Raw genomic sequence first — 16,602 nt, 5'->3', positions numbered from 1 at the left:
GATCCTGGTCATGTTAGCTCCCCCTGGAACGCTATAACCAGACAAATTGAGATCATACCATTCCACCAACTGGTTAGAAACCATAACGTGATAGGCTTTTGGGTGAGATCTATGAGAGGTGAACAGATCTGGTCACCCAAATCATGCAGTTTTTGATTCCAAATTGCAGAGTCCTTTCAAAGGAAAGCAAGGCATTGATGCGGAGGTGAACACTTGATGGGCAAATGTGGAAATGAACTTGGAATCAAAGATGTGGGGTGTTGAGGGAAATGGATGTCCAGACCTGATCTTTTGATGAGGTATGGAAACCTCCCTGCCCACTGTTTGCCTAAAACTGAAGGCATTCGTCCAAAAAAGTATAATTCTTGGACAAAAATCATTGAAAAAAAAAACAAGGTCTTATACTCCAGAGTGTAAAACACCCAACCTCACATGGGGGCACGATAGCTTGAATATTAGTTACAACAACCCCATCGAGTTATTCCTGTCCAGTGGAGTGTGGAGTGTTGGCTGAAGTGGAAGAGTGAAGAGGAGACATTTAGTCCAGTGATGTGTGCCAAATTGCAGGATGATTACTGACATCAAGCACCTCACATAACAAAATAAAAAAGATCAGTGGTCCAAATGATGGACAAAAAGCTAAAATCAGTAGAACATTTTTTTAATCCATTTCCATTCAGGTGGTACAGCCATTACATTCTTGCCAACATATTCCTTCTCCCTAGGGAGGAGCCAGATTGTCCAAGTGAAGTCAGTAATGCATTCAGACAAAAGCAGACAGTACCCCATGCCCCACTAACTGCTGTCCTCCAGTGAGAGCCTGTCAAACAGGTACTCTCCCAGCCCATTCTCAGGGGCTCCCAGACGCTTCAGGTTGGGGATGTAGTCCCCAAGTCGCTTGATGATCTCAACCTCCTCATCCAAATAGTGAGTCTCCAGGAAGTCACACAGCTGGAACACAGGAATATTACAACTCATTACATGAGCACAATCCACGACAGTTTGGAGAATTCTGCTGCAAAACATACTTGGCAATAATAGCTCTAGACAACTCAAATCCAAACTAGAGATTTTGTACTAGTGAATATATTAGCCTCTCAGCTGGCACATCTTGCCAGTTAAGTGGAGCTGAGTTGTATTGTGGTGGATGGTCATCATTCCACTGCAATGGTCCTGAATAAGGATTCAGTGGCTAATATCACTTCAACACTCCCACCAGATTACAACCAAAGTTCCTCCTTGACCTTCGTGCTGAAGAGTTGTAAGATTGATCATTCCAGATCCACACTGGTGGTTACAATGTGATATCTGGACAAAGTTAAAAATCACAACATCAGGTTTTGTCCAACAGGTTTATTCAGAAGCACTGGTTTTCAGAGTGCTGCTTCTTCAGGTGGTCAAAGAGTATTAGTTTGGAAGCTAGAGCTTCTGAATAAGCCTGTTGGACTATAACCTGGTGATGTTAGTTTTAACTTTGTACACCCCAGTCTGACACTGGCATCTCCAAATCACATCTTGGCACGTGTTGCATTATTGAATTTCAAACCCACAGAGACCAACCAGTGAGGTGTTGCCCTGAGGGTCTGGCAGTGATGAGAACGAGGAGGTGGTGAAGCTTACATGAGGGTCAGTCTGGGCAGTGGCGAGTTGGTGTAGATCCAGCAAACTCTGGTTCACATTCTTCTCCAGATCCAGGGCAACCTGCATTGCCTGCAGACCGTTACCCCACTCATCCCTCTCTGGCTTCTGAAACATGGAAACAAAGGACAGTTAAGGAACAGAATCAGAATCCTGACAGTGGGGTGAACCAGGTCATTTAACCCATTTGTCCACATCAACCCTCCAGAGGGTCCCACACTGACCCAACCTATCCCTGTAATCCTGTTTAGAGAACCATGTAGCCTGTGTATCCCTGGAAACTGGGCAACCTAGCATGACCAAACTGACCAGCACATCTTTGTGCCCTGTTCAAACAGAGCAGATCCTAGAGGCTGGAATTGGACCTGGGCCCCTGGCACTGAGACAGTGCAGTGCCAGTACCATCCTCAAGTCCAGAGGAAGATTTGAGGAGGAAGGGTTTTTGTGGGAGGTCAGGAAGTTGAGAAATATGGAATGCAGCCCCTGAGTGTGGGGGAGGCAGCTAGTCCAGTAACATTGCAGCAACATCTGGAGAAATAATTCAAATGCCAGAGTATAGTGGGCGAAGGACTAAGTGCAGGTAGGTGGGATTAGTGTAGTTTGGCCAGCATAGATATGGTAGACCAAAGGGCCTGTTTCTAGGCAGTGAGTGGGAGATGGAAGAGATCATATGGGAAAGACAAGCAACAGCTCCTCAATTCCCTTCAGGATGGGCAAACCCTGTTACCGATGGATTGAAGCCACATCAAGAGCAGCCATTCCCCTCCCCAACATTCCCACCTTCACATCCTGGAGGAGGACTCTGCCTCCACGCTGATTCTGGAATTTCAGCAGCTTCTCTGCATGTTCCTGCTTCTCCTGGGACTGAGCTTTGAAGAACTGGGAGAAATGGTGCAGGGCTACATCATCCCAGTCAAAGTACGACATCTGAAAGAGAACCATTTATATCCCATTAACACATCACTGGCCCCAATTCTAGTTGGGAAAGGTAGAGACTAATTTAGCCCTCAGACTGCCTGCCTATTCAAGCAGTTATTAATTCTCCGCATGGTCAACCATTTTAATATCCCAGTGTTGTCCAGTAAGCCAGCAGCTCTTCACCCCAGCTTCCTCCTGAGGACATGCAACATCCATGTTTTAATTTGGATTAAACAGCTGGTGTGTTGCTCAGCAGGTCTGGTACAGCATCAGAGGAGAGAAACACTAAATTCATGTTTCTGCTCATTAACACCATTAGAATGGGAAGATATTAGACATTGACTGAAAGTCTTTCAATAAAAGAAACGAGAGTGCAGGATGTATTTGTGGTGGGGTGGGGGTCCAAAGCTAGACAGCACAGGGTTAACATGAGGGATGGACATAAATGGATCCAAGCAGCAGCTTTTTCCAGAAGGTGGTGTATGGAATGAGCTGCCAAAGGAAGTAGCAGGCTGGTACAATTACCACATTTCAAAGGCATCTGGATGGGTAAATGTATGGGAGGTATTTAGAGTGATATGTGCCAATTGGAACTAGATTAATGTGGGATATCTAGCTGGCATGGAAGAGTGGCTTAGAGGGTCTGTTTCTGTGCAGACCAGGTCTAGGATGGTAGATTTCAAATATTCTACATGAAACCAACTGAAGTTGTAACCTTTAACAAGGTGAGGGTTCAGTTGGATGACAAGGAAAGCCACTGGAGTACTACGTGCAGTCTACTCCAGTCACCATTAACTAGAGAGTAATACCCGGTCACCAGGACGTTTCTCTGACTGAACTAGATACAAAGCTGGTACCAGAACACAGGGACTGTAGGCTATTCAGCCCCTCAAGCCTGTCCTGCCATTCAATGGGAATGTAGCCATGAGGCTGTCGCTAGGGGCTACATTGTTCCTTTGGGGCCGAGGTGGATGTTGGACACGGTGGACGCTTCTGGGGAGGGGGGAGAGAGAGAGAGAGAGTCATTGGGATTGTCTGTACCATAGATTGGATCGGTACAAATGTGTTCATATCAGAATATGGAAGGGAATGAGTGGAATGGAACGAGAGAAAGGGGATGTAGGGTTTGCTGAGGAAAGCCTGTGCAAGGACCCTTTGAATTGTGAGCAAGCAACTGAGTGATTAGAAAAGTGTAACTTGATCAAGGAAGAGTCTGAGACAGGGAAAACCTCATGTGACCCCGATTAACCATTACATCAAGCTGGTGACACCATCTGCAGGTAAACTGAAAAGCATTATGCTTGGTTTGACTTGATCAGTTCAAACCATTAGATTTACACTCATATTTGACTCAGACATTGAACCATCATGCTCACAAGTGAATGTTATGTTAATGCTACCCCTTTAAGCAGGATGTTTCATCCTTTGTTTGTGTCCCCCCTCAACACGGGTCATAAAGGCAGAGGTGCTGCTCTGTCTGGCAATAGCTTCGTCAAACAATGGCATGGGAGCGGCCAGTTCAGTTGTTCTCCAATCTTTGTTTTAACAGGCAGAAACTGCTAGTAGCAGAGCAGCTGTTTCTGAAACTACGTTCCATGCTTCAAACAGATGTTTCTTACTTGAATGCTCTGAAAACTTGCTGGCAGGAGAGAAGCAGAGTTTGTATTTACCATTTGCTAAAGGGGGCGTTTTTGGACTGTTGTGGGTATTGGAACAGCTCTAACGTTATGTTGCAATAGAGTCCATTGGGTTCCAAATAGTTGAATGGTCCTAAACCCCTGTTTCCTTTTGTTGGTGCTACCATAGTATGTAGCTAGTTTTTATAAAGCAGAATGGTTTGACCAGCGGCATCACCTCCTCGAGTATACACGATACAACTGCCTTTCTGATGAGGAAAGGTTAGGGTCTGGGCAACCTTAGTGGTTTTGACAGATCCAGACTGGGCCCCAACAGTTGGTTGAGGATTATGAAGGGGCACAACTCAGGTCAGACTGGAAGGGAGTGACCCATCCTTATTTAAAGCTAACTGGTTCACCAATGAAAGCTGTTCCCACCTCCATCAGAGCTCTAGGGATTTCATTCTCATCTCATGAGAGGACCTTTAAAACAGAGCCCAGATTGTGATGAATATTCACCACATGTTTGTACCAGTGTACCTACAACATTCAAGCAGACACCATCCAGGATAAAACAGCCCACTCCATTGGTACTGCATTCTCCACCTCCCTTCAATGTCCATTATCTACCAGGTACCCTGCAGCACTCACTAAACACCTTCCAAATAGGTCATTCTAACACTTCAGAAGGGCATGGGCAAATCATTACTTGGAAAAGTGGGCCATTTTAATTCTCATACCATCCTGATTTGATGGTCTCCATTTCTTCTGTCAAAGAAGAATCTCAGGCTACTCCAGCCACCTTGTGGGTACACCAAACACTACAGCAAGTCAATTCTTCCTCCAGGTGAAGGGATGGACAACCAGTGGCTACCTGACCACCTACACAAATGGATAATACAGAAAGCTAAGTAGGCCTCAACTGGAGGCTATTTAAGTGGAGGCCAGTCACAGGCTGACATTAAATACTTGGCTTATCTGAGCAGAGGTATCATTGATAAACACTGCTATAACTCCCTTTTACAGTATCAAATCTAATTGATGCTTATTTAGCATAAGCAGAAAAATACAAGCATACCAGAATGCATTCAGTTTAAACTCAGAACACCAGGTTATAGTCCAACAGGTTTAATTGGAAACACTAGCTTTTGGAGCAATGCTCCATCAGATGATTCCTGAAGTACATTGCTCTGAAAGCTAGTGTGCTTCCAATTAAACCTGTTGGGCTTTAACCTGGTGTTGAGAGCTCTTTAAACTTTGTACACCCCAGTCCAACACTAGCATCTCCAAGTCAAGAATACATTAAAGTAGCAAAAACAGCAACTAGTTAGGTGACTTTCAGTGTGGAAACAGGCCCTTCAGCCCAACAGGTGCACGCCAACCCTCTGAAGAGCAACCCACCCAGACCCATTTTACCTGTTCACCTAAGACAGTTAATTTAGCACAGCTAATTCACCTAACCTGCAGCTCTTTAGACTGTGGGCAAAACCAGAGCACCCAGAGGAAACCCACACAGAACTGTGGAGAATGTGCAAACTCCACACAGACAGTTGCCAGAGGTCAGAATTGAACCCAGGTCTCTGGTACTGTGAGGCAGCAGTGCTAACCACTGCCATCATGCCACCCACAAAATGGTTAAGCTATTCCTGTAAAATATCCTGTTTTGACAACCCTAGGGAAATGACAGTTACTGCCTGTGACAGCCATATCAGGGAATTGTACATTAACCAAGGACACTGCACCCCAGAAACATCACCAAACATAAACAGGAACATACATTATTGCACATCAGTATCATATCCCATTGTTGCTGTAACACCACATTTATCTTGAATTATGAAATAGGCAAGAGCTACAAGAGCCAGTTGAAAAGAGCATCAAGTTAATTAGAAATAAAGAGTTCACTTCACATAATAGAAACAATTATAAATATATACAACACTCACCAAAGACTGATAGAGATAGGAGGCAGTGAGCTCGAGGTTAACCTGCTTGTTGACAGCAGCTTCACAATCCTGGTGATAGTTTTGACAAATCTGGGAAGCCATTGTGTGACCAATATTATACTACTTACCTACCCAAGGCAAGTCACAGGCCAACCACAAACTTAGAATTACAAACAACTCTACCTAAAGCACCACAGCCTTTGGACTTTTATTTATATTCCAGGAGCAGACCTCATTTTATTAAGCAGGAAATGACATCATCAGTGATGTCCAATCACTCTTGTTAATCAATCGATCAGCTGCCATGTCCATTCAGCGCAGAATGGGAATTGGATCCAGAAGCCAATTAGAATTGACAACTGGTGGATGATGAAAGTGGCGATTGACCTTTGACCTCTTACACAAGTGCAAATTCTGTAAATATCTCTACCTGAAAATGAGATTAAAACATACTCTGAAATTTCACTATTGTATTTGAGCTTGTGTATTAAGACATGCTGAAAACAGATTTGCAGAATTTTATTAATATGTTACTCTGAGGGATTTGTCTTCCTAGCTTTTGAATGACAGTGCTGGGAGTCCATTGAAAAATGGCTAGATTTTGGTGACATTAAACATTTGTCTATTGATTGACAGTGACAGAAATGAAGTGCGTTTGGGTCATCTAGTGCAGGCAACTGATGTACTTTGTGGATCCTTTCTGAATCTGCTGTGATTTTTTCGACCTTAGGTCTCAGGAAACCCAGTTTACAAACTAAAACGGTAAATGCGCTGAGTGCGTCAGCCACATAGTAGGCCCCAGGCTTCCATTCCTAAATTGCTGTTGGAAACATACTGTATGATCAACTTTTCTGTCTCCATGCTTAGTTATTAATTGTTTCAAGAAGGACCAGTCCCTCAACTCAAGGATGTTTCCAAATGGGAAGATTCTGGTTCTGTTTACATTGCAATCGGTAAAATGTGCAGCTCAGAAACTGGCCTCCCAGCTCAACATGGTCCATACCCACAGTGATATGGACATGAGGGTGTCTCAACCTAAAGTTGATTGTGTTGAACTGAGCAGCCTCCAGTGGAGTGGTGGGCTGAGAGAGTTTGGGGATTGAAGGTGCCTACTCAATGTTAGGGTATGATCACAGCCTTGACGGATGGATTGGTGGAAGCAAGTTACTTTGACCCAGTATCTGATTCAAATACCAGGTTACAGTCTAGTCATTACTTGTCAGATTAAGTTACAACTTTGAATATTGTACATGGAACCATGGTCAGAGGTCAACCCTGATAAATATTCATGGCGATGAGAGCAGGTCAGAGGCTGGGAATTCTGTTGTGAATTTCTCAACTCCTGACTTTCCAAACACTGTCCACCATCTACAAGTAAAAGTGATAGAATACTTTCCAATTTTCTGTCTGAATCCAGCCCCAACAGTGACGAAGCCCCAGGGAAATCTCTCGCCATCCTGAGTTGGAACAATATCACTGTTTCTGAATCCAAGTCCCGGAAGCCCCCCCCCCTCAGCAGCAGCAGCAGCATCATTCTGGTCTCTCCCACACCAGGTGGGCTGTAATAACCAGCTCATCACCACCACCTGAAGGGTAACTGTGGCTGGGCATGAAACGCAGCCTTCTGATTGGCACACTGAAGATTGACCAATAAAAACCACCCTGGGATGGGGGAGTGGGAGTACAACACTACAGGGGCAGAGGCTAAAGGTGAGAGGGGAAAGATTAAAATAGGGACATGAGGGGCAACCTATTCAGAGAGAGTGTGCTGTGTACATGGAACGAGCTGCCAGAGGAAGTAGTGGAGGCGGGTACAATTATAACATTTAAAAGACATTTGGACGGATACATGAATGGGAAGGTTTTAGAGAGACATGGGTCAAATGCAGGCAAGGGCAACTGGTACAATTTTGGAAATCTGGTCAGCATGGACAGGTTGGGCCGAAGGGTCTGCTTCTGTGATGTATGACTCTATTGCTGTGCAACAACATGTTCCTTTAGGATGGTGTGGTGGCTCAGTGGTTAGCACTGCTGCCTCACAGCGCCAGGGACCTGGGTTTGATTCCAGCCTCAGGTGAGTGTGTGTGTGTGTGTGTGCATATATATATATATATATATATATAGAGTGTGCATGCTCCCCCTGTGTCTGTGTGGGTTTCATATGAGTGCTCCAGTTTCCTCCCACAGTCCAAAGATGTGCAGGATCGATGAATTGGCCATGGGAAATGCAGGGTTAAGAGGATTGAGTGGGTCTGAACAGGGTACTATTCAGATAATTGGTGCAGACTCAATGGGCTGAATGGCCTCAGCCTGCACTGTAGAGAGGTGTGTCGGCCTGACTTGATTGTTTACAATAAAAGGTTTTACGTTGTGGAATAAATATGTTAAGGACCTAAACCCTCCCTGAAGGCTGCAGTGTATGCTCACTACAAAATTCACTCAAACAAACAATCAGCAGGAGAGCCCCCTCCCTAACCCCCGATCCCTGAAACCCCAAAGATGAAGGAGCAGCTGTACAGGAGTCAGCATCACCAGGTTTTCCTTTCAGGATGACAGCACTTCCCAACTTGAAGAGAAATCACTGCTCCTGCAACATCACTGGGTCAAATCAAACTGCATCAGGAGAATCCTTCAGCACATGGGAAGCTGGGAGGAAGTAGGGATCAGCTTGGACTGCAAACTGCTGACTTCAGCAGCAAATGTAAACCAGGTGGAAGTATCTAACCTCACGGATAGCTGTGTTATTCCCAGATCACAGTCAGCCTGCTCATTTCAGCTGTAGGTGATGATGAGAGCATGTGTATTAATTCAATGCAGCTCAGGAGAATTTCTTCAGCTGACTCCCAGGAATGTGTGCCTGCAGGGAATTATGCCAGCTCGGGTGGGCAGGCTTGAGATTTATTGAAAGTGCAGGAGTGGTGTTAGGAGTGAGTCTTCAGATAGGGATGTACAGGAAAGTGAGGGAGACACAGTGGGATAACAGTGCTACTGCTGGGAAAAACTGCCCCCTGCTGTGGATTGACTCCTAGTGATGGTAGAATGTGTATTCAGTCAAGGTGACCATCAGGTGCTGCATGTTTTATTCAGACTACAGCAAAATGAGCCACTCTTTGTACGCCACTGTTAAGGACTGTAACAAGGGAAGGAGTGACAATCACAGGCCCCTGTGCTTGTCTGAACAAGAAGAGGCTCCTAAGGCTGGGCTCAGATGTAAAAGAAAACAGGAGCATTTAGAATATCCTGATCATGTTAGAGTTCCATAGGAAAGCTATACCAGACAAATTGAGATCATATCATTAGCCGTTCCACAATCTAGGTAGAAACCAGAACCTCATGGGCTTGGGGTGAGTTCCACAAGAGAGAGGTGATCAGATCTGGTCACCCAAATGATGCAGTTTGATTCCAAATTGTGGAGTCCTTCTAGAGTGAACAAAGGCATTGATGCTGAGGTGAATACTTGAGGGGCAAATCTGGAAATGAACTTGGAATCAAAGGTTTAGGGTGTCTAGGGAAATGGATGTTTGGTCTCGAGAGTTAAGGAAACTTCCCTGCCCACTGTTGGCCTAAAAGTGTCGGCATTAGTCCAAAAGAGTATAATTCTTGGACAAAAAGAATAATTAAAAAAATGTTTTCTACTCCAGAGTGTAAAACACCCAACCTCACAAGTGGGGCACGATAGCTTGAATTTTAGTTACAACAACCCCATCTAGTTATTCCTGTCCACTGGGGTGTGGAGTGTCAGCTGAGGTGGAAGAGTGAAGAGGAGACATTTGGTGAGGTGTTTTAGGCCAGTGATGAGAGCCAAATTGCAGGATGATTACTGACATCAAGCCCCCCCCACCCCCGACAGAGGTAGCAAATTTGAGAGCAGGATCAGTGGTCCAAATGAAAGACAAAAAGCAAGATCAAGAGAACATTTTATTCATTTCCATTCAGGTGGTACAGCCATTACATTCTTGCCAACATATTCCTTCTCCCTAGGGAGGAGCCAGATTGTCCAAGTGAAGTCAGTAATGCATTCAGACAAAAGCAGACAGTACCCCCTGCCCCACTAACTGCTGTCCTCCAGTGAGAGCCTGTCAAACAGGTACTCTCCCAGCCCATTCTCAGGGGCTCCCAGACGCTTCAGGTTGGTAATGTAGTCCCCAAGTCGCTTGATGATCTCAACCTCCTCATCCAAATAGTGAGTCTCCAGGAAGTCACACAGCTGGAACACAGGAATATTACATGAGCACAATCCAAGACAGTTTGGAGAATTCCCACAGCTAAACAGACTGGGCAGTACTAGCTCTAGACAACCCAGAAAAATCCAGCAAACTAGAGATTTTGTACTAGTGAATATATTAGCCTCTCAGCTGCCACATCTTGCCATTTAAGTTGAGCAGAGTTGTATTGTGGTGGATGGTGATCATTCCACTGCAATGGTCCTGAATGAGGATTCAGTGGCCAATATCACTTCAGCACTCCCACCAGATTACAATCCAAGTTCCTCCTTGACCTTCTTGCTGAAGAGTTGTAAGATTGATCATTCCAGATCCACACTGGTGGTTACAATGTGATATCTGGACAAAGTTAAAAATCACAACACCAGGTTTATTCAGAAGCACTGGCTTTCAGAGTGCTGCTTCTTCAGGTGGTCGAAGAGTATTAGTTTGGAAGCTCGAGCTTCTGAATACACCTGTTGGACTATAACCTGATGGTGTTAGCTTTAACTTTGTACACCCCAGTCTGACACTGGCATCTCCAAATGACATCTCCCCAAATGTTGCATTATTGAGTTTCAAACCCACAGAGACCAACCAGTGAGGTGTTACCCTGAGGGTCTGACAGTGAGGAGAATGAGGTGGTGAAGCTTACATGAGGGTCAGTCTGGGCAGTGGAGAGTTGGTGTAGATCCAGCAAACTCTGGTTCACATTCTTCTCCAGATCCAGGGCAACCTGCATTGCCTGCAGACCGTTACCCCACTCATCCCTCTCTGGCTTCTGAAACATGGAAACAAAGGACAGTTAAGGATCAGAAATCAGAATGCTGACAATAGGGTGAAGCAGGTCATTTAACCCATTTGTCCACATCAACCCTCCAGAGGGTCCCACACTGACCCAACCCATCCCTGTAATCCTGTTTAGAGAAACATGTAGCCTGTGTATCCCTGGAAACTGGGCAACCTAGCATGACCAAACTGACCAGCACATCTTTGTGCCATGTTCAAACTGAGCAGATCCTAGAGGCTGGAATTGGATCTGGGTCCCTGGCACTGAGACAGTGCAGTGCCAGTACCATCCTCAAGTCCAGAGGAGGAAGGGTTTTAGTGGGATCTCAGGAAATTGAGAAATATGGAATGCAGCACCTGAGTGGGGGAGGCAGCTAGTCCAGTGACATTGCAGCAACATCTGGAGAAATACTTCAAATGCCAGGGTACAGTGTGTGAAGGACTAAGTGCAGGTAGGTGGGATTAGTGTAGTTGGGTCAGCATAGATATGGTAGACCAAAGGGCCTGTTTCTATGCAGTGACAGGGAGATGGAAGAGATCATATGGGAAGACAAGCTACTCTTCACTTCCCCCTTCAGGGTGAGCAAACCCTGTTACCAACAGATTGAAGCCACATCACGAGATCAACCAATCCCTTCCCCAACATCCCCACCTTCACATCCTGGAGGAGGACTCTGCCTCCACGCTGATTCTGGAATTTCAGCAGCTTCTCTGCATGTTCCTGCTTCTCCTGGGACTGAGCTTTGAAGAACTGGGAGAAATGGTGCAGGGCAACATCATCCCGGTCAAAGTACGACATCTGAAAGAGAACCATTTCCATCCCATTAACACATCACTGGCCCCAATTCTAGTTGGGAGAAGTAGAGACTAATTTAGCCCTCAGACTGACTATTCAAGCAGATATTAATCCTCTGCATTCTCAAGTGATTTAATATCCCAGTGTTGTCCAGTGAGCCAGCAGCTCTTCACCCCAGCTTCCTCCTGAGGACATGCAACATCCATGTTTTAATTTGGATTAAACAGCTGGTGTGTTGCTGAGCAGGTCTGGTACAGCATCAGAGGAGAGAAACACGAAATTCATGTTTCTGCTCATTAACACCATTAGAATTGGAGGATAATAGACATTGAAGAGTTCCAGTCAATAAAAGAAGGTATTTAGAGTGATATGTGCCAAATGGGTCTAGATTATGTGGGATATCTGGCTGGCATGGAAGAGTGGCTTAGAGGGTCTGTTTCTGTGCAGACCAGGTCTGGGATGGTAGATTTCAAATATTCTGCATGAAACCAACTGAAGTTGTAACCTTTAACAAGGTGAGGGTTCAGTTGGGTGACAAGGAAAGCCACTGGAGTACTACGTGCAGTCTACCCCAGTCACCATTAACCAGAGGGGAATACCCAGTCACCAGGACATTGGGATACAAAACTGATATCAGGACACAGGGACTGTAGGCCATTCAGCCCCTCAAGCCAGTCCTGCCATTCAGTGAGAAAGTAACCATGAGGCTGCTGCAAGGAACGAAATTGTTCCTTTGTTGCTAAAGTGGATGTTGGACACTGCTGGCACTAATTTAAATCAGGAGAGAGTTTTGTGCAAGTTGTAGATCATTGGGATTGTCTGTACCATAGATTGGATCAGTACAAATGTGTTCATATCAGAGTATGGAAGGGAATGAGTGTAATGGAATGAGAGAAAGGGGACCTGGGGTTTGCTGAGGAAAGCCTGTGCAAGGAGCCTTTGAATTGTGAGCAAGCAACTGCGTGATTAGAAAAGTGTAACTTGATCAAGGAAGAGTCTGAGACAGGGAAAACCTCATGTGACCCCGGATTAACCATTACATCAAGCTGGTGACATCATCCACAGGTAAACGGACACCCATATTTGACTCAAACATTGAGCCATCATGCTCACAAGTGAATATTATGTTAATGATACTCCTTTAAGCAGGATGTTTCATCTTTGGTTTGTGCCCCCCACCTCTAGAAGGGTCATAAAGGCAGAGGTGCTGCTATGTCTGGAAATAGCTTAAAAAAAATATGAAAAACAGGGGAGTGGCCAGTTATTCTCCAATCTTGGTTTGTTTTAACAGGCAGAAACTGCTAGTTGCAGAGAAGCTGTTACTCAAACACGGTCCCATGCTTCAAACAGATGTTTCTTACTTGAATGCTCTGAAAACTCTCCGGCCAACAAGAAGCAGAGTTTGTATTTCCCATTTGCTGAAGGGGTGTTTTTGGGCTGTTGTGGGTATGGGAACAGCTCCATTGTTATGTTGCAATTGAGTCCATTGGGTTCCAAATAGTTGGATTGTCTTAAACTCCTGTTTCCTTTTGTTGGTGCTTCTACCATAGTATGTCAATAGTTGTTTGTATAAAGCAGAATGGTTTGACCAGCTGCATGACCTCCTCGAGTATACACGATACAACTGCCTTTCTGATGAGGAAAGGTTAGGGTCTGGGCAACCTTAGTGGTTTTGACAGATCCAGACTGGGCCCCAACAGTTGGTTGAGGATTATGAAGGGGCACAACTCAGGTCAGACTGGAAGGGAGTGACCCATCCTTATTTAAAGCTAACTGGTTCACCAATGAGAGCTGTTCCCACCTCCATCAGAGCTCTAGGGACTCCATTCTCATCTCATGAGATGGCACCTTTAAAACAGAGCATAGAGTGTGATGAATATTCACCACATGTTTGTACGAGTGTACCTATAACATTCAAGCAGACACCATCCAGGATAAAAACAGCCCACTCCATTGGTACTACATTCTCCACCTCCCTTCAATGTCCATTATCTACCAGGTACCCTGCAGCACTCACTAAACACCTTCCAAATAGGTCATTCTAACACTTCAGAAGGGCATGGGCAAATCATTACTGGGAAAAGTGGGCCATTTTAATTCTCATACCATCCTGATTTGATGGTCTCCATTTCTTCAGTCATTGGGTCAAATTTCAGGCTACTCCAGCCACCTTGTGGGTACACCAACACTACAGCAAGTCAATTCTTCCTCCAGGTGAAGGGATGGACAACCAGTGGCTACCTGACCACCCACACAAATGGATAATACAGAAAGCTAAATAGGCCTCAACTGGAGCCTATTTAAGTGCAGGCCAGTCACAGGCTGACATTAAATACCTCTGCTCAGATGAGCCAAGTATCATTGATAAACACTGCCATAACTCCCTTTTACAGTATCAAATCTAGTATGATGCTTATTTAGTATTTGCAGGAAAATGCAAGCATACCAGAATGCATTTCTGATGAGGGTGGGTTTCTGATGAGGGTGTCTGCGTGGGTTTCCTCCGGGTGCTCCGGTTTCCTCCCACAGTCCAAAGATGTGCAGGTTAGGTGAATTGGCCATGCTAAATTGCCCGTAGTGTTAGGTAAGGGGTAGATGTAGATGTAGATGTAGGGGTATGGGTGGGTTACGCTTCGGCGGGGCGGTGTGGACTTGGGCCGAAGGGCCTGTTTCCACACTGTAAGTAATCTAATCATTAAGTTAAAAATCACACAACATCAGGTTATAGTCCAACCGGTTTAATTGGAAGCACACTAGATTTCAGAGCGATGCTCCTTCATCAGGTGATTCCTGAAGTACATTGGAAGCACACTAGCTTTCGGAGCATTGCTCTGAAAGCTAGTGTGCTTCCAATTAAACCGGTTGGACTATAACCTGATGTTGTGTGATTTTTAACTTTGTAAACCCCAGTCCAACACTGGCATCTCCAAATCAAGAATACATTAAAGTAGCAAAATGGCAACTAGTCAATAGATACCTCCATTCCACCATATGGAGGACCTAAATTAGCTTACTTACAATGGGGAAAACAGGCCTTTCAGCCCAACAAATCCACACCGACCCTCTGAAGAGCAACACACCCAGACACATTTCACCTCTTCACCTAAGACAATTAATTTAGCACAGCCAATTCACTTAACCTGCAGGTCTTTGGACTGTGAGAGAAACCAGAACACCCAGAGGAAACCCACACAGAAGTAGGGAGAATGTGAAAACACCACACAGACAGACAGTTGCAAGAGGTGGGAATTGAACCCAGGTCTCTGGTACTGTGAGGCAGCAGTGCTAACCACTGTGCCATCATGCCACCCACAAAATGGTTAAGCTATTCCTGTAAAATATCCTGTTTTGACAACCCTAGGGAAATGACAGTTACTGCCTGTGACAGCCATATCAGGGAATTGTACACTAACCAAGGACACTGCACCCCAGAAACATCACCGAACATAAACAGGAGCATACATTATTACACATCAGTGTCATACCCCATTGTTGTTGTAACACCACATTTACCTTGAATTATGAAATAGGCAAGAGCTACAACAGCCAATTGAAAAGAACATCAAGTTAATTAGAAATAAAGAGTTCACTTCACATAATAGAAGCAATTACAAAGAGACAACACTCACCAAAGACTGATAGAGATAGGAGGCAGTGAGCTCCAGGTTAATCTGCTTGTTGACAGCAGCTTCACAATCCGGGTGATAGTTTTGACAAATCTGGGAAGCCATTTTGTGACAAATATTATACTACTTACCTACCCAAGAGAAGTCACAGACCAACCATAAATTTAGAATTACTACCAACTGTACCTAAACCACCACAGCCTTTGGACTTTTATTTATATTCCAGGAGCAGACCTCAGTTTATAAAGCAGGAAATGACATCATCAGTGATGGCCAATCACTCTTGTTAATCAATCGATCAGCTGCCATGTCCATTCAGCGCAGAATGGGAATTGGATCCAGAAGCCAATCAGAATTGACAACTGGTGGATGATGAAATTGGCGATTGACCTTTGACCTCTTACACAAGTGCAAATTCTGTAAATATCTCTACCTGAAAATGAGATTAAAACATACTCTGAAATTCCACTATTGTATTTGAGCTTGTGTATTAAGACATGCTGAAAACAGATTTGCAGAATTTTATTAATTTGTTACTCTGAGGGATTTGTCTTCCTAGCTTTTGAATGATAGTGTTGGGAGTCCATTGAAAAATGGCTAGATTTTGTTGACATTAAACATTTGCCTATTGATTGACAGTGACAGAAATGAAGTGCTTTTGGGTCATCCATGAGTGCGTCAGCCATGAAGTAGGCCTCAGGCTTCCATTCCTAAATTGCTGTTAGAAACATACTGTATGATCAACTTTTCTGTCTCCATGTTTAATTATTAATTGTTTCAAGAAGGACCAGTCCCTCAACTCAAGGATGTTTCCAAATGGGAAGATTCTGGTTCTGTTTACATTGCAATCTGTAAAATGTGCAGCTCAGAAACTGGCCTCCCAGCTCAACATGGTCCATCCCCACAGCGATATGGACATGAGGGTGTCTCAACCTAAAGTTGATTGTGTTGAACTGAGCAGCCTCCAGTGGAGTGGTGGGCTGTGAGAGTTTGGGGATTGAAGGTGCCTACTCAATGTTAGGGTATGATCACAGCCTTGACGGATGGATTGGCGGAAGCAAGTTACTTTGA

At 44.7% G+C, this 16,602-nt stretch overlaps 2 protein-coding genes across 2 annotated transcripts; both read right to left on the bottom strand.

Annotated features, from left to right (window-relative positions):
* Window positions 1-795: 795 nt before the first annotated feature.
* On the bottom strand, window positions 796-6,220 carry LOC140489045 (ferritin, middle subunit-like). Its single transcript, XM_072588284.1, has 4 exons — window positions 6,119-6,220; window positions 2,419-2,565; window positions 1,621-1,746; window positions 796-951 (listed from the first exon to the last, which is right to left on the bottom strand). Exons 1-4 carry the CDS (start codon window positions 6,218-6,220, stop codon window positions 796-798), a joined length of 531 nt encoding a protein of 176 aa, XP_072444385.1.
* Window positions 6,221-10,163: 3,943 nt separating this feature from the next.
* On the bottom strand, window positions 10,164-15,636 carry LOC140488951 (ferritin, middle subunit-like). Its single transcript, XM_072588177.1, has 4 exons — window positions 15,535-15,636; window positions 11,762-11,908; window positions 10,976-11,101; window positions 10,164-10,325 (listed from the first exon to the last, which is right to left on the bottom strand). Exons 1-4 carry the CDS (start codon window positions 15,634-15,636, stop codon window positions 10,170-10,172), a joined length of 531 nt encoding a protein of 176 aa, XP_072444278.1. The 3' UTR covers window positions 10,164-10,169.
* Between the last annotated feature and the right edge of the window lie 966 nt (window positions 15,637-16,602).

Source organism: Chiloscyllium punctatum, chromosome 18 (genome assembly GCF_047496795.1).
Source record: "Chiloscyllium punctatum isolate Juve2018m chromosome 18, sChiPun1.3, whole genome shotgun sequence".
Taxonomy (NCBI): Eukaryota; Metazoa; Chordata; class Chondrichthyes; order Orectolobiformes; family Hemiscylliidae; genus Chiloscyllium; species Chiloscyllium punctatum.
This window is presented reverse-complemented; position numbering and strand designations above follow the sequence as displayed.

Coding starts and splice junctions, on each gene's coding strand:
- LOC140489045 (XM_072588284.1), bottom strand. CDS start 6,220: ATGGCTTCCCAGATTTGTCAAAACTATCACCAGGATTGTGAAGCTGCT. Junction 2,566..6,118: donor CCTATCTCTATCAGTCTTTG/GTGAGTGTTGTA, acceptor GTTCTCTTTCAG/ATGTCGTACTTTGACTGGGA. Junction 952..1,620: donor CTGCCCAGACTGACCCTCAT/GTAAGCTTCACC, acceptor CCTGTGTTCCAG/CTGTGTGACTTCCTGGAGAC.
- LOC140488951 (XM_072588177.1), bottom strand. CDS start 15,636: ATGGCTTCCCAGATTTGTCAAAACTATCACCCGGATTGTGAAGCTGCT. Junction 11,909..15,534: donor CCTATCTCTATCAGTCTTTG/GTGAGTGTTGTC, acceptor GTTCTCTTTCAG/ATGTCGTACTTTGACCGGGA. Junction 10,326..10,975: donor CTGCCCAGACTGACCCTCAT/GTAAGCTTCACC, acceptor CCTGTGTTCCAG/CTGTGTGACTTCCTGGAGAC.